Source organism: Podarcis raffonei, chromosome 14 (genome assembly GCF_027172205.1).
Source record: "Podarcis raffonei isolate rPodRaf1 chromosome 14, rPodRaf1.pri, whole genome shotgun sequence".
NCBI classification, from domain to species: domain Eukaryota; kingdom Metazoa; phylum Chordata; class Lepidosauria; order Squamata; family Lacertidae; genus Podarcis; species Podarcis raffonei.
In genome coordinates this window covers 31,769,199-31,783,668 of record NC_070615.1, presented here as the reverse complement: position 1 = coordinate 31,783,668, position 14,470 = coordinate 31,769,199, and the positions used below count along the sequence as shown (strand labels likewise).

General features: G+C 39.5%; 1 protein-coding gene across 7 annotated transcripts in view; it reads right to left on the bottom strand.

The window, feature by feature from the left end:
• USP7 (ubiquitin specific peptidase 7) overlaps window positions 1–14,470 on the bottom strand; it is a 92,748-nt gene that overhangs the window by 39,377 nt on the left and 38,901 nt on the right. For 4 of the 7 annotated variants that reach the window (XM_053363982.1, XM_053363981.1, XM_053363980.1 and 1 more), the window contains one exon: window positions 1,615–1,719. In XM_053363982.1, coding sequence (XP_053219957.1) covers window positions 1,615–1,719 — 105 coding nt within the window. Of the gene's footprint in view, window positions 1–1,614; window positions 1,720–8,292; window positions 8,445–9,400; window positions 9,417–14,470 lie in introns of those variants that run through there. The other 3 variants (XM_053363984.1, XM_053363985.1, XM_053363983.1) reach the window with 2 other exon arrangements.

Genomic DNA, 14,470 nt, shown 5'->3' with positions numbered 1-14,470 from the left:
CCACTTTCTCAGCCAGGCAGCCTAGAAGGGTCCCATTAAAAGCCTTGCAGAGGTCTGATACTTTGAAGAAGCAACATCTCACATAAAACTAGAGCCTAGAGACATTCAATTAAGCTGAATGGTGGGATGGCCAGGAATGACCAAAATTACACTGCATGTAGTTCAAAGTGGACTAAAAATGTGTCTGAATCCCCACAAGATGGAAACCCTATGGATGGGTGATTCCCAGATCTGGGAACTGGGTTTTGAACCACCTCTGGATGGAGTTGCACTCCATCTGAAGGAGCTGGTGGACAGTTTGGGGGTACTCCTAGATCCACTTCTGTCACAAGAAGCCTCAGTGACCTTTACTAACCTCAGCTGGTGTGCCAGACAAGGATAGCCATGCCATGGTTGCCCATACATTGGTAACTTCACTGGGGACTTGAAGAAAATGATCAGAGAGCTCCTTTGCCTTGTCCTCTGGCAGCCCACTTAGTTTCTACACTAACCTGCTCACTCACCTGCATATAATTTTGTGTGCTCACCTGCATACAATTCTTTGTCACCTATGACTACCAGACAAAGGCTTTAATACAAGACTGATGTAGCCACCTATTAACCACTTCAGAGTCTTGCTAAATGAAATATTAAATTTAATACAAAATATATATAATAAATGCAGACTACAAAGAGCATATATGGCAGGCCCAGCCCACAAGGAATGCTTCCGAAAACAGGAAGCTTTGTTATTATACGTTTATTTGAATGGTGCAAAAGACAGTCTGACCACTGTACTGACTTATTCCTATGGTACTGGGTTACAGTTAAAACATAGGTGCAGTTGCAAAGTAATCTAGGAAGGCATCTGGAGATTCCCGCAGATGCTTAAAGTATTGACAGAGCTATGGCTTCCTGCATTGTATTGCTCACATGATTAAGGCCCACAAAACAGACAATAAGCCACGGCTAGTTAACCCCACCCCACCCCGCCCAGTGAGCCATACTTTACTGGAAGGCAAAGCCCTTTTGCCTATCTTAGGCAAAAAGAGCAATACTTTTAACAACTTGTGAATGAACAGGCCATAAAGTGAGTTGGATCACAGCAAATGTCCATTTGGTCCAGCACCCCAGTTCCCACACTGGCCAATCTGAGTCTTCAGGAAGGCCACACACAGAAACACACCCCTGCCGCTGCTCCCCAGAAATTGGTATTCAAAAGCATGCTTCCTCTAAATTCAGGGGTCCCATGTAGCCATCATCAGGCAAAACCACAGAGACAGCCTTTTTCTCCTCCATGAATCTGCCATAATTTAAAGCCCTCTTACCCACTAGCCATCAGCAGCACATCCTGTGGCAATGAGTTCCATAAAAAATAATGAACAGTGTGCAGAAAATCTTTCATTTGTCCTGTTTCATTAGATGACCTGAGTTATTGTCTTACAAGAAAGGGAGGAAAAACTCCATATCCATTATTCCTACACTACACGTTGATTTGTAAACTTCTACCATGTCTCCCAAATACATACATGAGGATGCAAAAGCCTTTCAGGTCCATCAAATGGATATACTACTCACTGCAGAAAACAAGCGAGCTCCCCACCCGCATCAAAGCAAGTAGAAGGGATGACTCACCATCTTCCATGTCTTCTTCTGTGTTGTTGTGACCATCAGCCATTGCTACATTCCCATTGATGACTGGGTTTTGAGTAATTCTTGGTGGATCATCAGCATCTCCAGCTTATTGGGATAAGGAAAACAGAAGTAGATCAGTAACCTGGATCTTGACAGTAGTATTGACAAATTACAGTGGTACCTTGGGTTACATACGCTTCAGGTTACAGACTCCGCTAACCCAGAAATATTACCTCGGGTTAAGAACTTTGCTTCAGGATGAGAACAGAAATCGTGCTCCGGCAGCACAGCGGCAGCTGGAGACCCCATTAGCTAAAGTGGTGCTTCAGGTTAAGAACAGCTTCAGGTTAAGAACGGATCTCCGGAACGAATTAAGTACTTAACCCGAGGTACCACTGTATGCAGATCTAAAACATAGCAAAATTATGCAATATAGTAAAAAGCTAATATTTCTTCTAAAATAAATTAAGATCTTACTTTGGGTTCTTCACATTTGGTTGTATCAAATGTGAACCATATTCTGAGTAGCCCCACTGAAACAAATGAACGTAACTAATTTAAATCCCTTAAACTCAATGGGTCTACTTTAAATAAAGCTTGTTTAGATACAACCTTCTGTGCCCACAACACTGTCAGAACTAGCCTTTAGCAGTCTTCTGACTCCATTACTTTGTTTATACTATGCTACTAAAAGTTATCTAACTTTATGCAAAAATGTTTCCATATTTTATCAAGAATCACTGTTAAAGTCAAAACAAAAAATTTTTTTCCTTCCAGTAGCACCTTAAAGACCAACTAAGTTAGTTCTTGGTATGAGCTTTCGTGTGCATGCACACTTCTTCAGATACACAGGTGTGTATCTGAAGAAGTGTGCATGCACACGAAAGCTCATACCAAGAACTAACTTAGTTGGTCTTTAAGGTGCTACTGGAAGGGAAAAAAAATTTTGTTTTGACTATGGCAGACCAACACGGCTACCTATCTGTAACTGTTAAAGTCAAGTTCCATTTTTATTATTTCCTTCCTTCCTCGCAGCAATGCAATCCAGCAACAAATGCAAAACAAGTCTCAAAAGCTGCATTTCTCCAGTTCATATTACACATTTAGCCTTCAAAGCCTATTCAGCACCCAGGACAGAGCTATACAAAGTTAACACTGGTCTATGGTACAATGATGGTGCCTTCAGTGCTAACACAAGAGAAAGCCTGTTCAAGTAAAGATTTTCAAGATTAAAGGAAGGCTGACTTCAGCACTCTCACGAAGTCTTAGAGACAACATACACACAGTGCTAAGGACACATTTTAATAATAATAATAATATTAATAATAATAATAATAATAATAATTTTTATTATATCCCGCCCTCCCTAGCCGAAGCCGGGCTCAGGGCGGCTAACAACAATAAGATAGTACAACATTCTAAAATCATGTCATTATAAAATTAATTCAACTCAAATTGATGGCAACCATTAGGCTAAAGTTCTGTGAAGATTGCCAAAATCTTTTAGGCTGTATTAATTATGGACTGTGACCATTTCCTTTTCATGAACTGTTTGTTGTAACTTGTACGTCTGAATGAGAGAGAGAAGTGTTGTTGTTTTTACACCCGGGAAGAATGGCAGGTGAAGGTGATGGACTACATGGAACTGGCGGAAATGACTGGCAGAATCCGAGACCAGGGAGAAGAGTCGGTGGAGGAAGATTGGAAGAAATTTAAAGACTATTTACAGAAATATTGTAAAATTAATGAATGTTAGAAGGGTGTTGGAATGAAGTTATGTGGTTTTAGCAGAAATGTTATAAAGGTTTAGGAAAAAACAGACTGTTAATTAGTGAAAGGAAGGAAAGTAAAGTTACATTAATATTAAGATAAATTACAGGACAAAAATTGGAAAAGATGGAAAGGATTTGCTGAAATAGTTAATTGAACTAGAATACAAAAAAGGGAGGTGTGAGGAGGTCAAAGAAACAAGCAAATGAAAGATATGTTATGGGAAGATTCGCTGTGTTTTTTAATGGTCTTTATTTTTTTGTTTTCTTCTTTTTCTTTTTCTTTCTTTTTATTACTTGTTGTGATGTGTTGTTTTGTTTTTGTTTAATATGGTGTATTTATTTTTTCTTTTTGTAATCTTTAAAATTTTAATAAATACTATTTTTTTAAAAAAGAGAGAAGTGTTGTTGTTTTTACACAAGATGCATTGGTGCTTGCCTCCCCCTTTAAGTATGCTTAGAATAGGTGGCTTTTAGGAAAAAGCAGCCAAGGAGGCCTCTGATCTACATCCAGAACACATCAAGAGTGATTTGTCCTTGGGATGGCTATTTTTAGTGATAAAATGGCACAGGATGAAAGGGTAAAAGTTCTACTGCACTCATGCTACAGTCCCAATCCAGCTGTTTTTTCTGAAGAGAAGGCAGCTTCTGTGAACAGCTTTTAAAAATGCATGCTTAACATGAATGGTAGTCTGGCACTTAAGTCTTCACCAGCTCTAGACCTCACTCATTACACAATCCACCTGCTGCATCTTCCTGCTCTGGAAAGGCTTCCAGGTTAGTCTGCAATGCTAGAAGCTTACTTCCTAAGAGTTTCCACTTCAAGTCAGTTTTTCTCTGGTAGCACAACTCCAAGATCTATACTCTTAAGAAATATTTCCTCACAGAATGGGTGTTGCTGAGTCCTGCCTGTGGGAGAACACTTATTGTTGCTGTCACAATTAGACAGATTACTTTCCTCTCTTCTTCCACCCAGGTTTAATGCCCTGCAATGACTTAGCATGCACCTTCATTTTAAGAGGATGTGCTCCCCGTAAAACAACACCTAGAAACTTGATGCTTGGTTAAATAACTAGAGGTATTCACCTGATTTGTGTACCAAGCAAATGGAACCAGTTTAAAATGCATAGACTGAGCATGTTTTCTGGGCCTCAATGCATAAAAAGCTTGGCTTCTGGATCACAACTGGGTCAGCAGCTTCAGCATCCAAACCTATACAAAAGGCCAATAATGTCTACAGCTCCACCTTTCTCACAGCATAGCTGTGAGAATAAAAAGGTATTTGAAAACTCTTTGAAAGCAACAATTTAATAAAGATCCACCATAAATCCCTGAAATATCAGGAGACCACAGAAGCCTAAATAACAAGACTTGGGAAAGAAGTGGGGGATAGTTAAGCTCACATATCCCAGAGGCACTTTCCCATTTAAAACATCTCCTGCCCCTGACCCTGACCCAAACCAAATATTGTTCTACCACAGAGCTCTGAATAAGCCATTTTACGATATGCAAGACCAAAACACTTTGCAGAGATGGGAATCAAGTGGAGTGGAAGGCCAAACTGGTATTTACCATCCAAGTGTGATGCAACAAAATTATGGTAGTGAACATGTGTGTGCTATCGCATTCAGTGGCATGCCAGAATAAGTGTCCCTTTCAATAGACTGATGCATGCCCCTCAAAACACCAGTGGGAGTTGGGGGTGAGTTGTTCAAGTCCAATGATTTGCTTTAAGTGATTTCAATAATGTAGATCTGTTACATGCATTCTCTGACCACACAGACACTGCCTACTTTCTTCATGCAGATTCAAGTTGTTGCAGAGCAAAGCAAAAAAGATGAGTTTTTTAAGCTCAAATCTATACTAATATAATAAAACCAACACTGAAACCAAATGTCTATGGCTGTGGAAGTGATAAATTCTCCAGGCCAGCCTGCAAATGTGGATTGTCAACTCGGGGCAGATCCACACCATATAGTTAAAGGATGTCCAATGCACATTTAAAGCACATGACTTCCACACCCTTCCCAAGGATCATGGAAACTGTAATTTGTTAAGCATGCTGGGAATTTGTAATGTGGAAAAACACAGTTTCCTGGATTCTTTGGTAGGCGTCATGTGCTTTAAACGTGAATTGGATGTTTTGAGTGTTTGGTCTGGATCTGTCCCTGATCTTCCTTCTTTTGAAGCCTTCTGCATAACAGATTCAAACTCAGACGGCAAAGGAAAACGATATATAGTCAAAGAAATGTTTACGCTCAGTGCTAAACAAAGCTATGCCTGGCTCAAACAACAATTTTTTGTGTGAACACTTGTATATAAATTTGCTTTGTCTTTTCTCTATCATCCCCCCCTTGTTATCCATGTACCATATTGGCCCGAAAATAAGCTGCATCAGAATACAGAATATAAGCCACACCTTTAAAAATGGAGAGGGGGAGGGGAAAAAATACCCAAATATAAGCCACTCCATTCCTCGCTGCTCCTGGCTGCATACTTGGGGGGGGGGAGCCACACTGTATTGCCAGTGACCTTTCCCCTTCCTTGTTCTCTCCCTTCCCAAACTAGGGGGGGGGGGACACAGAAGACTATGTGCCCCGCGCTCCTGGCTGCATACTGTAAGGTTGTGAATATAAGCCGCACTTTAACTTTTCACAGTCTGAATTTGGTAAAAAAGTGAGGCTTGTATTCAGGCCAATACGGTATATACCACTTTGAGCTCCTTGGAGAAAAGGTGGGATAGCAATGTAACAGGAATACAGTGGTACCTTGGGTTACAGATGCTTCAGGTCACAGACACTTCAGGTTACAGACTCCAATTACCCAGAAATAGTACCTCGGGTTGGCTTCAGGATGAGAACAGAAATCATGCTCTGGCAGCGCAGCGGCAGCAGGAGGCCCCATTAGTTAAAGTGGTACCTCAGGTTAAGAACGGACCTCCGGAACGAATTAAGTTCTTAACCCGAGGTACCACTGTAATTGAAAGGCGGCACTGGAATTCAAGTAAAATCCCAGGCACCTGCTTGTATGTGACTCTCAAGATCATTTAGAAATCTGAACTGTATTTCCAGGGCTGGAAATTAGTTGTACTGAGATACAAGTCTTCCTACTAAAAGAAAAGCTTGTTATTGAAAAATAAGTTTTATAAACATGATGGTTGCCACAGGAGTTTCTCCTGCAACCAGTCCAATACAGATCCACACGTAAATAGGGTGAAAATGGACCAATGCATTACCAACTGAGCTTTTGGTGTGGCAGAAAGGGGGAGGGGACAAGAGTCTTCAAAAGGACCCTCATCCAAAATCTACAGGCATGCAACTAGGACCAGATGGTGGCCAAGAGCTCCCTAGAGGCTAGTTACTTAAAACCTCTCATCCCGATATATCCATTTCTACCAACCCCTTTCCCACCATAGCAGCCCATCTACAGCAAAATATGTGCTTGCATCCCCTAGGACACTTAAGGATTATCTTAGTTTCACAATGGTGTGCCAAAGTCTTGTCACTTACATTTAAATGTCTGTCATGGGAATAAAAATATATCCTCCAGAGATATACTCAAGTGAAGTACAGCAAATCATTTTAAAATTAACATTTTCACCTAGAGATGTGAGGGCCGGGGGGGGGGGGATTCCCATTTTTGTTAAAGCCTTTTTTGTTTTTCTGAAAAATTGGAATAAATTGAGAATAATTGGATTATTAAATATTTAAGACAAGGTGTTCAGATATTTGCTCACTCAAAATGATTTCCAAAACTGTGCAACAGGAAGACAATTCCTGTACATTGAGGACAAGTAGGTCTTGAGCTGTACAATAAGAGTATAACTCTCAAAGTTGAAGTTATAATAGCACTGCTTCTGCATTTTGAGTGGATTACAAAGCAAGCAGCATACTGAGGGCTTGATATTGGAAAGGTACTGTCAGATGTTGCAGAATACAGAACATATTCAGGTATTTGGCCAACATATGCAGTCTGGGATTCTGCCAAACGCATCCCTCCTGCAACATAGTGGCTAGGCCTGTGCACAATACGGTCTCTGACTCCTCTTGCTTCTTACCTACTTCAAATTCCTCCATCTTCTGCAGCATGTGAAAGAAATTTATGTATGTTGGAAATGCACCAAATCAAGAAATAAACTGGCATATGAAAGGGTAGAAGCTAGTTTCGATCTGGGCAAATTTTCAGTTTTTCAAAGTCCATGATAAATATGATGACAAATATGAGAAAAGAGAAACTGATAGTGATAGCTTAGAAAAAGACTAAATATCATGTAGTGTTCATTGATTTTTGTTTCCCTTCCCCTCTTTCTCCCAGTTCTTTTTATGGAAATGCATGCTTTCTACCTGCTTGACAGGAGGACTGGAGGAGACACAACAATTTGTTTTACTATAACGTTGAAGGTTTCTATTCTTATTGTTTTTGCCTTGTCCTCATAAACTGGCAAAACCAAAGGGATGCTAGGTTCCTTACAGTGTAGCAGCTTCTACATCCAGGTGTAACAAAACCTTAATAAATTAAATCTGTAAGTACTGTCTGAATAAGCTGTATTTTAAAAATATCAGACATGATAACTTTATGGTAAACCAAGTGATACATAATGCACTTAATATTCTTAGAGTAACAGTGTGGCTTTCAACATCTAAAAGAGTGCTAAAAAAGTAGTATTGCATTTTTTTCAGTTTCTCCAAAAGAAATCTGCTGCTCCTCTACTTCAAAAGAAGGGAGGGCATTTCCCCCCTCATGAGAGGGTGTATCTGTTGCATAAAAATTGATCAGAATTCTCTCTGGCATCAGGAATTGCACAGTTTGCAAATATCGCATTGGAGGACTAAAGCATCTTAATGTGGTTTTCTATGTACTTTTGCAAACAAAAGTCCTGCAAAGCTTAAGCCAGATATTAAGATCTCACCTGAGTTGAAGACATAGAGTTCGAGTAGGCTCATGATGATTTAAAAGTGACGGCAGGTGGAGATCGTTCCTACCAGTGCAGAAATGTAGTGGTAAAGAGTGGCCTAACATCTATCTATTGTGTCCAACCAGCTTGATGATCAGCTACATCACCTAGAGAGTTGCAAGAGAAGCGATTAACCCACCCAGACAACGTCCGTGGTTCTCAAGATACAAGATAAAGTTCCCTAATCAGGAACAGCTTCTGAAATTATACAAACTCCTTCCCAATAGCTCTCTGCTAAATTGGGTCAAACCAATGTAGTGCCCTCTTCTAAAAGTGTATAGCAGGGAGTGCTACTGTAGCTAGTTATGGAAGCTTCAAGGAGGGGCTATTCAGTCCCCCTTTTAATCCAAGGTATTTCCTATTCCCTTTTAATCCAAGGCACTTTGTACTGCACTGTCCACTAACATGGTAAGTGCTATGAAATTTTCTGCATGCTTGGCTCATTCTCCTGTGCTAGTCAGGGGCCAGTAGCCTGTAGCCCAACTAAGAAAGCCCTGTAAGCAGCCTCTATAACACTGCTGTTCTGTTTAAGTGGCTGCAAATGCTGTTCTACTGCCAGTTGGTATGTTCCTAGCACCCGGAAGTAGCTAACACTACCTTCAGATAACCAGATGACTGCTAATTTGTATGGCTTTTCTACAAAGATGGAATCAACCAAATGAAGGAACATGAGTTGGTTTTTTTTAATGGGGGGGGGAATCCGTATTACTCAGATGAGTTAAGACTCACTTGTTTTTTGCTCTTAAAAGAAAATGCATGCTTTTACCACTATAAGAGCCTCAGAGGTTATATCCAATACATTTACACAACAGCATATTACTGCTGTTATGAGAAACAGGGCCTGCATCTTTTTGCCCACCTAGGAAAATAATCACCAAATTTGGGGACTGTAATAATTGCAAGAGAGCTTCCATAAAACTCTGAACAATTCAAACAACTAACTAAACATGAGAGAAAAGTATGCTAAATGAATGGAGATAGCCAAAGTTTTACTGCACCCAACTTGATCAAGCCAGTGCTGCTCAAGACAATTTTGATGATGGAGGAACAGGGGGAGGCTCACTTTCTCAAAGGTGTTGGCTGCACATTGTCGTTCAGGAGAATTCGATTTGATAAGGCTCAGTAACCATAAAGTTTATAAATCACTTGCTCTGCTAAGCACAACTGGTTTTTCGAATACTGGAGAGTAATGGAAAAAACTGGTAGTTGCTCTACTATTCCTTAAGCAGGTAAGTCAGAATGCTGGACCCAAGAGTTCCGTGACAGTTGCTGTCCCTGGTTCAGCCAGTGGCTGGAAGCTAAGTTTCAAAAAAGCTCTTATCTCCAGCCACACATACTTTTTTCATTTTAAAGTCCCATAGGGCAGGAGACATGGAAATGAAATTTACAAGTAAGAAAACATACCAAATCAAAGAAACAAAACACTAATGGGAAAACTAATCTGAATTACTATCTCATCATCTAACTTCATAGAGTAAGCACTGAATATTTCTAACTTCAACAGTGTTTTAAACATAGCATTTACTTTCTAAGGGAAATGCACAATACAAAGTCCAGACTATACCAGATGGGGAAAAAACCAAAGAAGCAGTGCATTTGCTGCACAATCCTATACATGTTTACTTGGAAGTTCAGCTGTATTCAATAGGGATCATTCCAAGGAAAAGATATAGGATTGCAGCCAAAAAGGACATTCTTAAGAGAGATGGAGTGCAACCTAACAAATCAGCAGCTATGCACAGATTTTTACTGCAAGGCTCAGAGAAATTAACAGAGTTTGAATGACAGGAAAACTCGGTGAATTAAAGCAAAGGGCTGAATGAAGTACTGCCATCCAGGAGTCAAACTAATTAGTACACCAAAAAGTGGTATTTATTTCACACATAAAAAAATACCAACAAACCCCACCTCCGAGCAGGAATGAAATTCTGAATGTCCACAAATGCATGTTTCTATGCTTACTTAATATATAATACTTTCTTATAAAAATAATCTAATCTCTTTAATGTATGCACAATCAGAGTGGACCCCCCACAGCTTTTATAATGTGTGAATATAAGGAATGAAGGTTCCAATCTGAGTTAATGATCATGAGTATTGACTCTGTACGTGTCTTACAACTGCTAATACAGTAGATAGATAGATGATAGATAGATAGATGATAGATAAAGATCTAGCAAATGCAGCTGCATTGATCCATAAGAAAAACGCTCCTAAAAGTTGAGTAATACCTTTATTAAAGGTAAAGGGACCCCTGACCATTAGGTCCAGTCGTGACCGACTCTGGGGTTCCGGCTCTCATCTTGCTTTATTGGCCGAGGGAGCTGATGTACAGCTTCCGGGTCATGTGGCTAGCATGACTAAGCCGCTTCTGGCGAACCAGAGCAGCGCACGGAAACGCCGTTTACCTTCCCGCCGGAGCGGTACCTATTTATCTACTTGCTCTTTGACGTGCTTTCGAACTGCTAGGTTGGCAGGAGCAGGGACCGAGCAATGGGAGCTCACCCAAAATGCCACAAAGGTGTGGCAAGCTTCTGAGTTCTCCAGAGCTATTAATCAGTCAAGATGTAACACAAGCAGGGTATGGGGAGAAAGGGGGGAGAACAGTACAAACTCAGGCTGACCTTTCAGCAATGAGGCCAACTTGTAGACTCAGTTCCAAGACTGAAGAGTTGGGGTAAATTCCATTTTTACCACCCTAAATAGGGATTTGTTTTGGTGCTGAAAAAATAGGACTCCAACCCAAGCCAAAATTAGTAAATCCATGAAACTGTGGAACAGAGAAACTGATAAAAAGAAACTATTCTGTCTATTAAGCAATGTAACAATGTTGTTAAACTATATATCAGATGTAATTACACTCTGCAGATAAAACATGAGCTAAATATTTACTATTGTTACTTGCTTAAAACAAAACAAATTTCCTCCCCTTTATTCCACATTTTGATGAGCTGCATGAACTATGGGTGCTGAAATTGCCTCATGAGCCTGGATAAAGTAGTAACAGCTACAATGGTGCAATGATTGTGAAAAAAGGAAATGCTGTTTTGCATTGCGTCAAAATGTAAGAGACATCAGATTCTAGTATGATCTAGCTTGGTTGCTGGGAAAAACAAGCAGAACTTGGTGCCAATAAGGGGAAGAATCCATAGCTATCAAATTCCCTGGAAATGAAGTTTTCACCTCACACTACATTCACTCAAGGTGCTTTGGAATCACCTTATTCAAAAGCAACATTGATTTCCTGTAAAAACATTTTCTTGTGAGGGAGGCAGTGAGCATGAAGTAACATTGTTTTATGTACTATACAGAATACAGGAAAGGCTTGTGACCTACATCATGGCTTTCATACCTGCATCTATTTTACTGAAACTCATCCAGAGGCAGAAGCAGAGCTGCTCCAACCAGTTCTGGATCCTGCCAATGCAGATTCTTTGGATACAAGTCAGCATGCTAGGGTGGTGGTTCAATAGGGCTGAGACAAAATGAGACGCTTTGCCAATCACCCTTCCAACACAACTGGAAATTATATCCCACAATAATTAATCCAGAATTAAGACACCGCCTCATAATTGCTAACCTGGCTAAGAATCCTCACTTGATTCATAAGTGTATATTGGAAGAGGGAAGGAAATCACTTGGTTACTTTTAACAACCTTTTGTGAGCAAAACAACATGGTCACTGGGTAATTTTCTGCATTAAATGATATTGTCCTTGTTGACAATTCTGAGGAAATTAGTCCTACTGCAAAGTGAAATTGGAATTAAAAGTCTGAATTCAATTTTAAGAAAAAAAGATGGACAGACTTATAAGTTGTTCTAATAACAAAAAGTTATACAAAATTATAATTGCAAACAGATCAGCCAAAGCACACATTGTATTTTCTGGGGCCTGTCTCCCTATCTCAAAATACATTTCTCTGCACTACACGGAGCACTATGTGGTGCTCTCTTGGCAGTAACAATGGTAGAAAACTGAACTTTCTGAATATAGTACCAGTACCACAGAATTCGGCTGTGAGAAATTGTACACCTATTAACAAAAAAAGGAGCCAAGGTCTGCCAAAAACCTTGGAACACCAATGCAATCCTTTTGCAATCTTAATTATTATGTGTTTATATTGTGTATACATAACTGTTGCAAGCTATTTTTTAAAAAAAAGGAAATCATGGTATCTAAATGAACAAACCAACAAACCAACAAACCCATCATACTGAAATAACTATTTTTTATAATCAATTCCATTCTCCCCTAACTTTATTATGGAGAACACAAACTGTGCTTCACACTGGGACCAAACTGCTGCCTCCCTCTCACCTATCAGATGAGATTCCTTGCCACCAATGGCTACCAGGTGAGTGCTTAAGTATATGGCTGCTTTAAGCACACACACCCTATGATACATTAGAGATGCATTTACAGTCTGCCTCAACCCCACCTAGTCCTGCCTCTGGACAAAACAACTTATTTGTTGTATTCTTTCATTTGCAGTTCCTAATTTTGTCATTTGCAGTTAGAACTTTGTTCAAGGTGCTTTGGAGCAATTAAGTTAGATGCAGCTCGCTCCCTCGCTCCCTCCCTCATTCATTCATACATGACTTTCATTAATTTCAGCACAACTTACTGCCTATTTGGGAGTATGGTTATAACCAAGATGCTGTATCTTCAAACTCAAACACTAAAAGTACACAAATATAAACTATTAATGAAGATGAACTTTTAATGACTCTCCCCTCAGTGCAGCTTAAGTTGTATCTAAGTCTACAAGCATCAATCAATTTAATCAATTGATTCACAATAACTGAAATAAACATTATTCTGTCTTTTAAACCTGGATCTTCCACAGGATTGATGGACTTGAACTTATTTTAACTCCAATGTGTTAGCACACTGGTCTACACCTGGTGGGTCAGAATCTATTACCAGGTCAAAGGCCTGATCTAAGGTGGATAGTAACAGCAGCACTACCACCATATAAACATATGGTAAGAAATGGGTTCCCCAAATGCATGTTTGAGTTAAAGGTGGATCACAGGTTTGAAAAGCTGAAGACTACTGTTTTAGGAAATAACAGAACACTCCATATTATTTCTCTACTATTGATGATGAAGGAAACATTAAAAGATGGCTTTTCATCTTATTTATTTTATTCACAGGGGAACAAAACAATACAAATAAAAATAAAACAATATAGTCTTATGGTAAAAGGAAACACAGATGGATTTTTTTAAAAAATAGTGAGCAAAATGTTGACATCCCAGAGATAAGGTAAATCTTAATATTATTATTTGTAGGGGTGCATTTACAGTTGCAAAATGCTGGAAGAACTTGAACCATCTATTGTCAGAAGCATGGCATAATAAAGTATAGACAATTATGATGGCAAAAAAATTGAACTAGTAAAGTTTGGGCATAAAGACAACAAAAGGAAATATTCATTTTATGGAATTTGGTCTGCTCTCATTGGTTTCTTTAATAAACAGGATAAGGGTTTTTTTAGAAAAAAACTAGTAAAAATAAACTGGGGGGACATCAATATATAGAAATTACAAAATCCTATAAACAATTCTGTCATAAGGCAAACAAGCAAAACCACAATGACAAAAACTAATGTTTCCAATTTAACCAAATACTTTGGTAAAAAATAAACATAGGACTTTAAACCACCATGGGTCTTAGCAGCACTTCCCATCTCATTTTTTACCTTTGACAGCCCACTCACTTTCCCTCTGTTTCTTGCAAAAAGAAGGCCCCAGGCCCTATTTGTGACAACAGACTGTCTCATTCAGTGGCCTTTGAGCAATTTAACACCTTTCACCCCCACTCTGTCCTCCTCACCCAGGTTCTCACCTGGGTGATATGAATCTTTGCCCATAAGCATCCACAGCAAGAACCTCCCACCCCTTGTTCAAAGTATAACTGAAAGCTTTTGCTTAACATTTGACTATAAGTAGACTGAGAGCCTTCCTGTGAACTCCTCAAAAAGCCACCCTTAATGAGGTTTTGCAACATGTGTTTAAATTTTCAAAATCAGACAAAAGAAATACAGTACTGCATTACATTGGCTGGCAGCCTTAGCATGCAACAATTGAGAGGCACTCTGTGTGCTCTCTTTTGCCCAGAGATAATGTC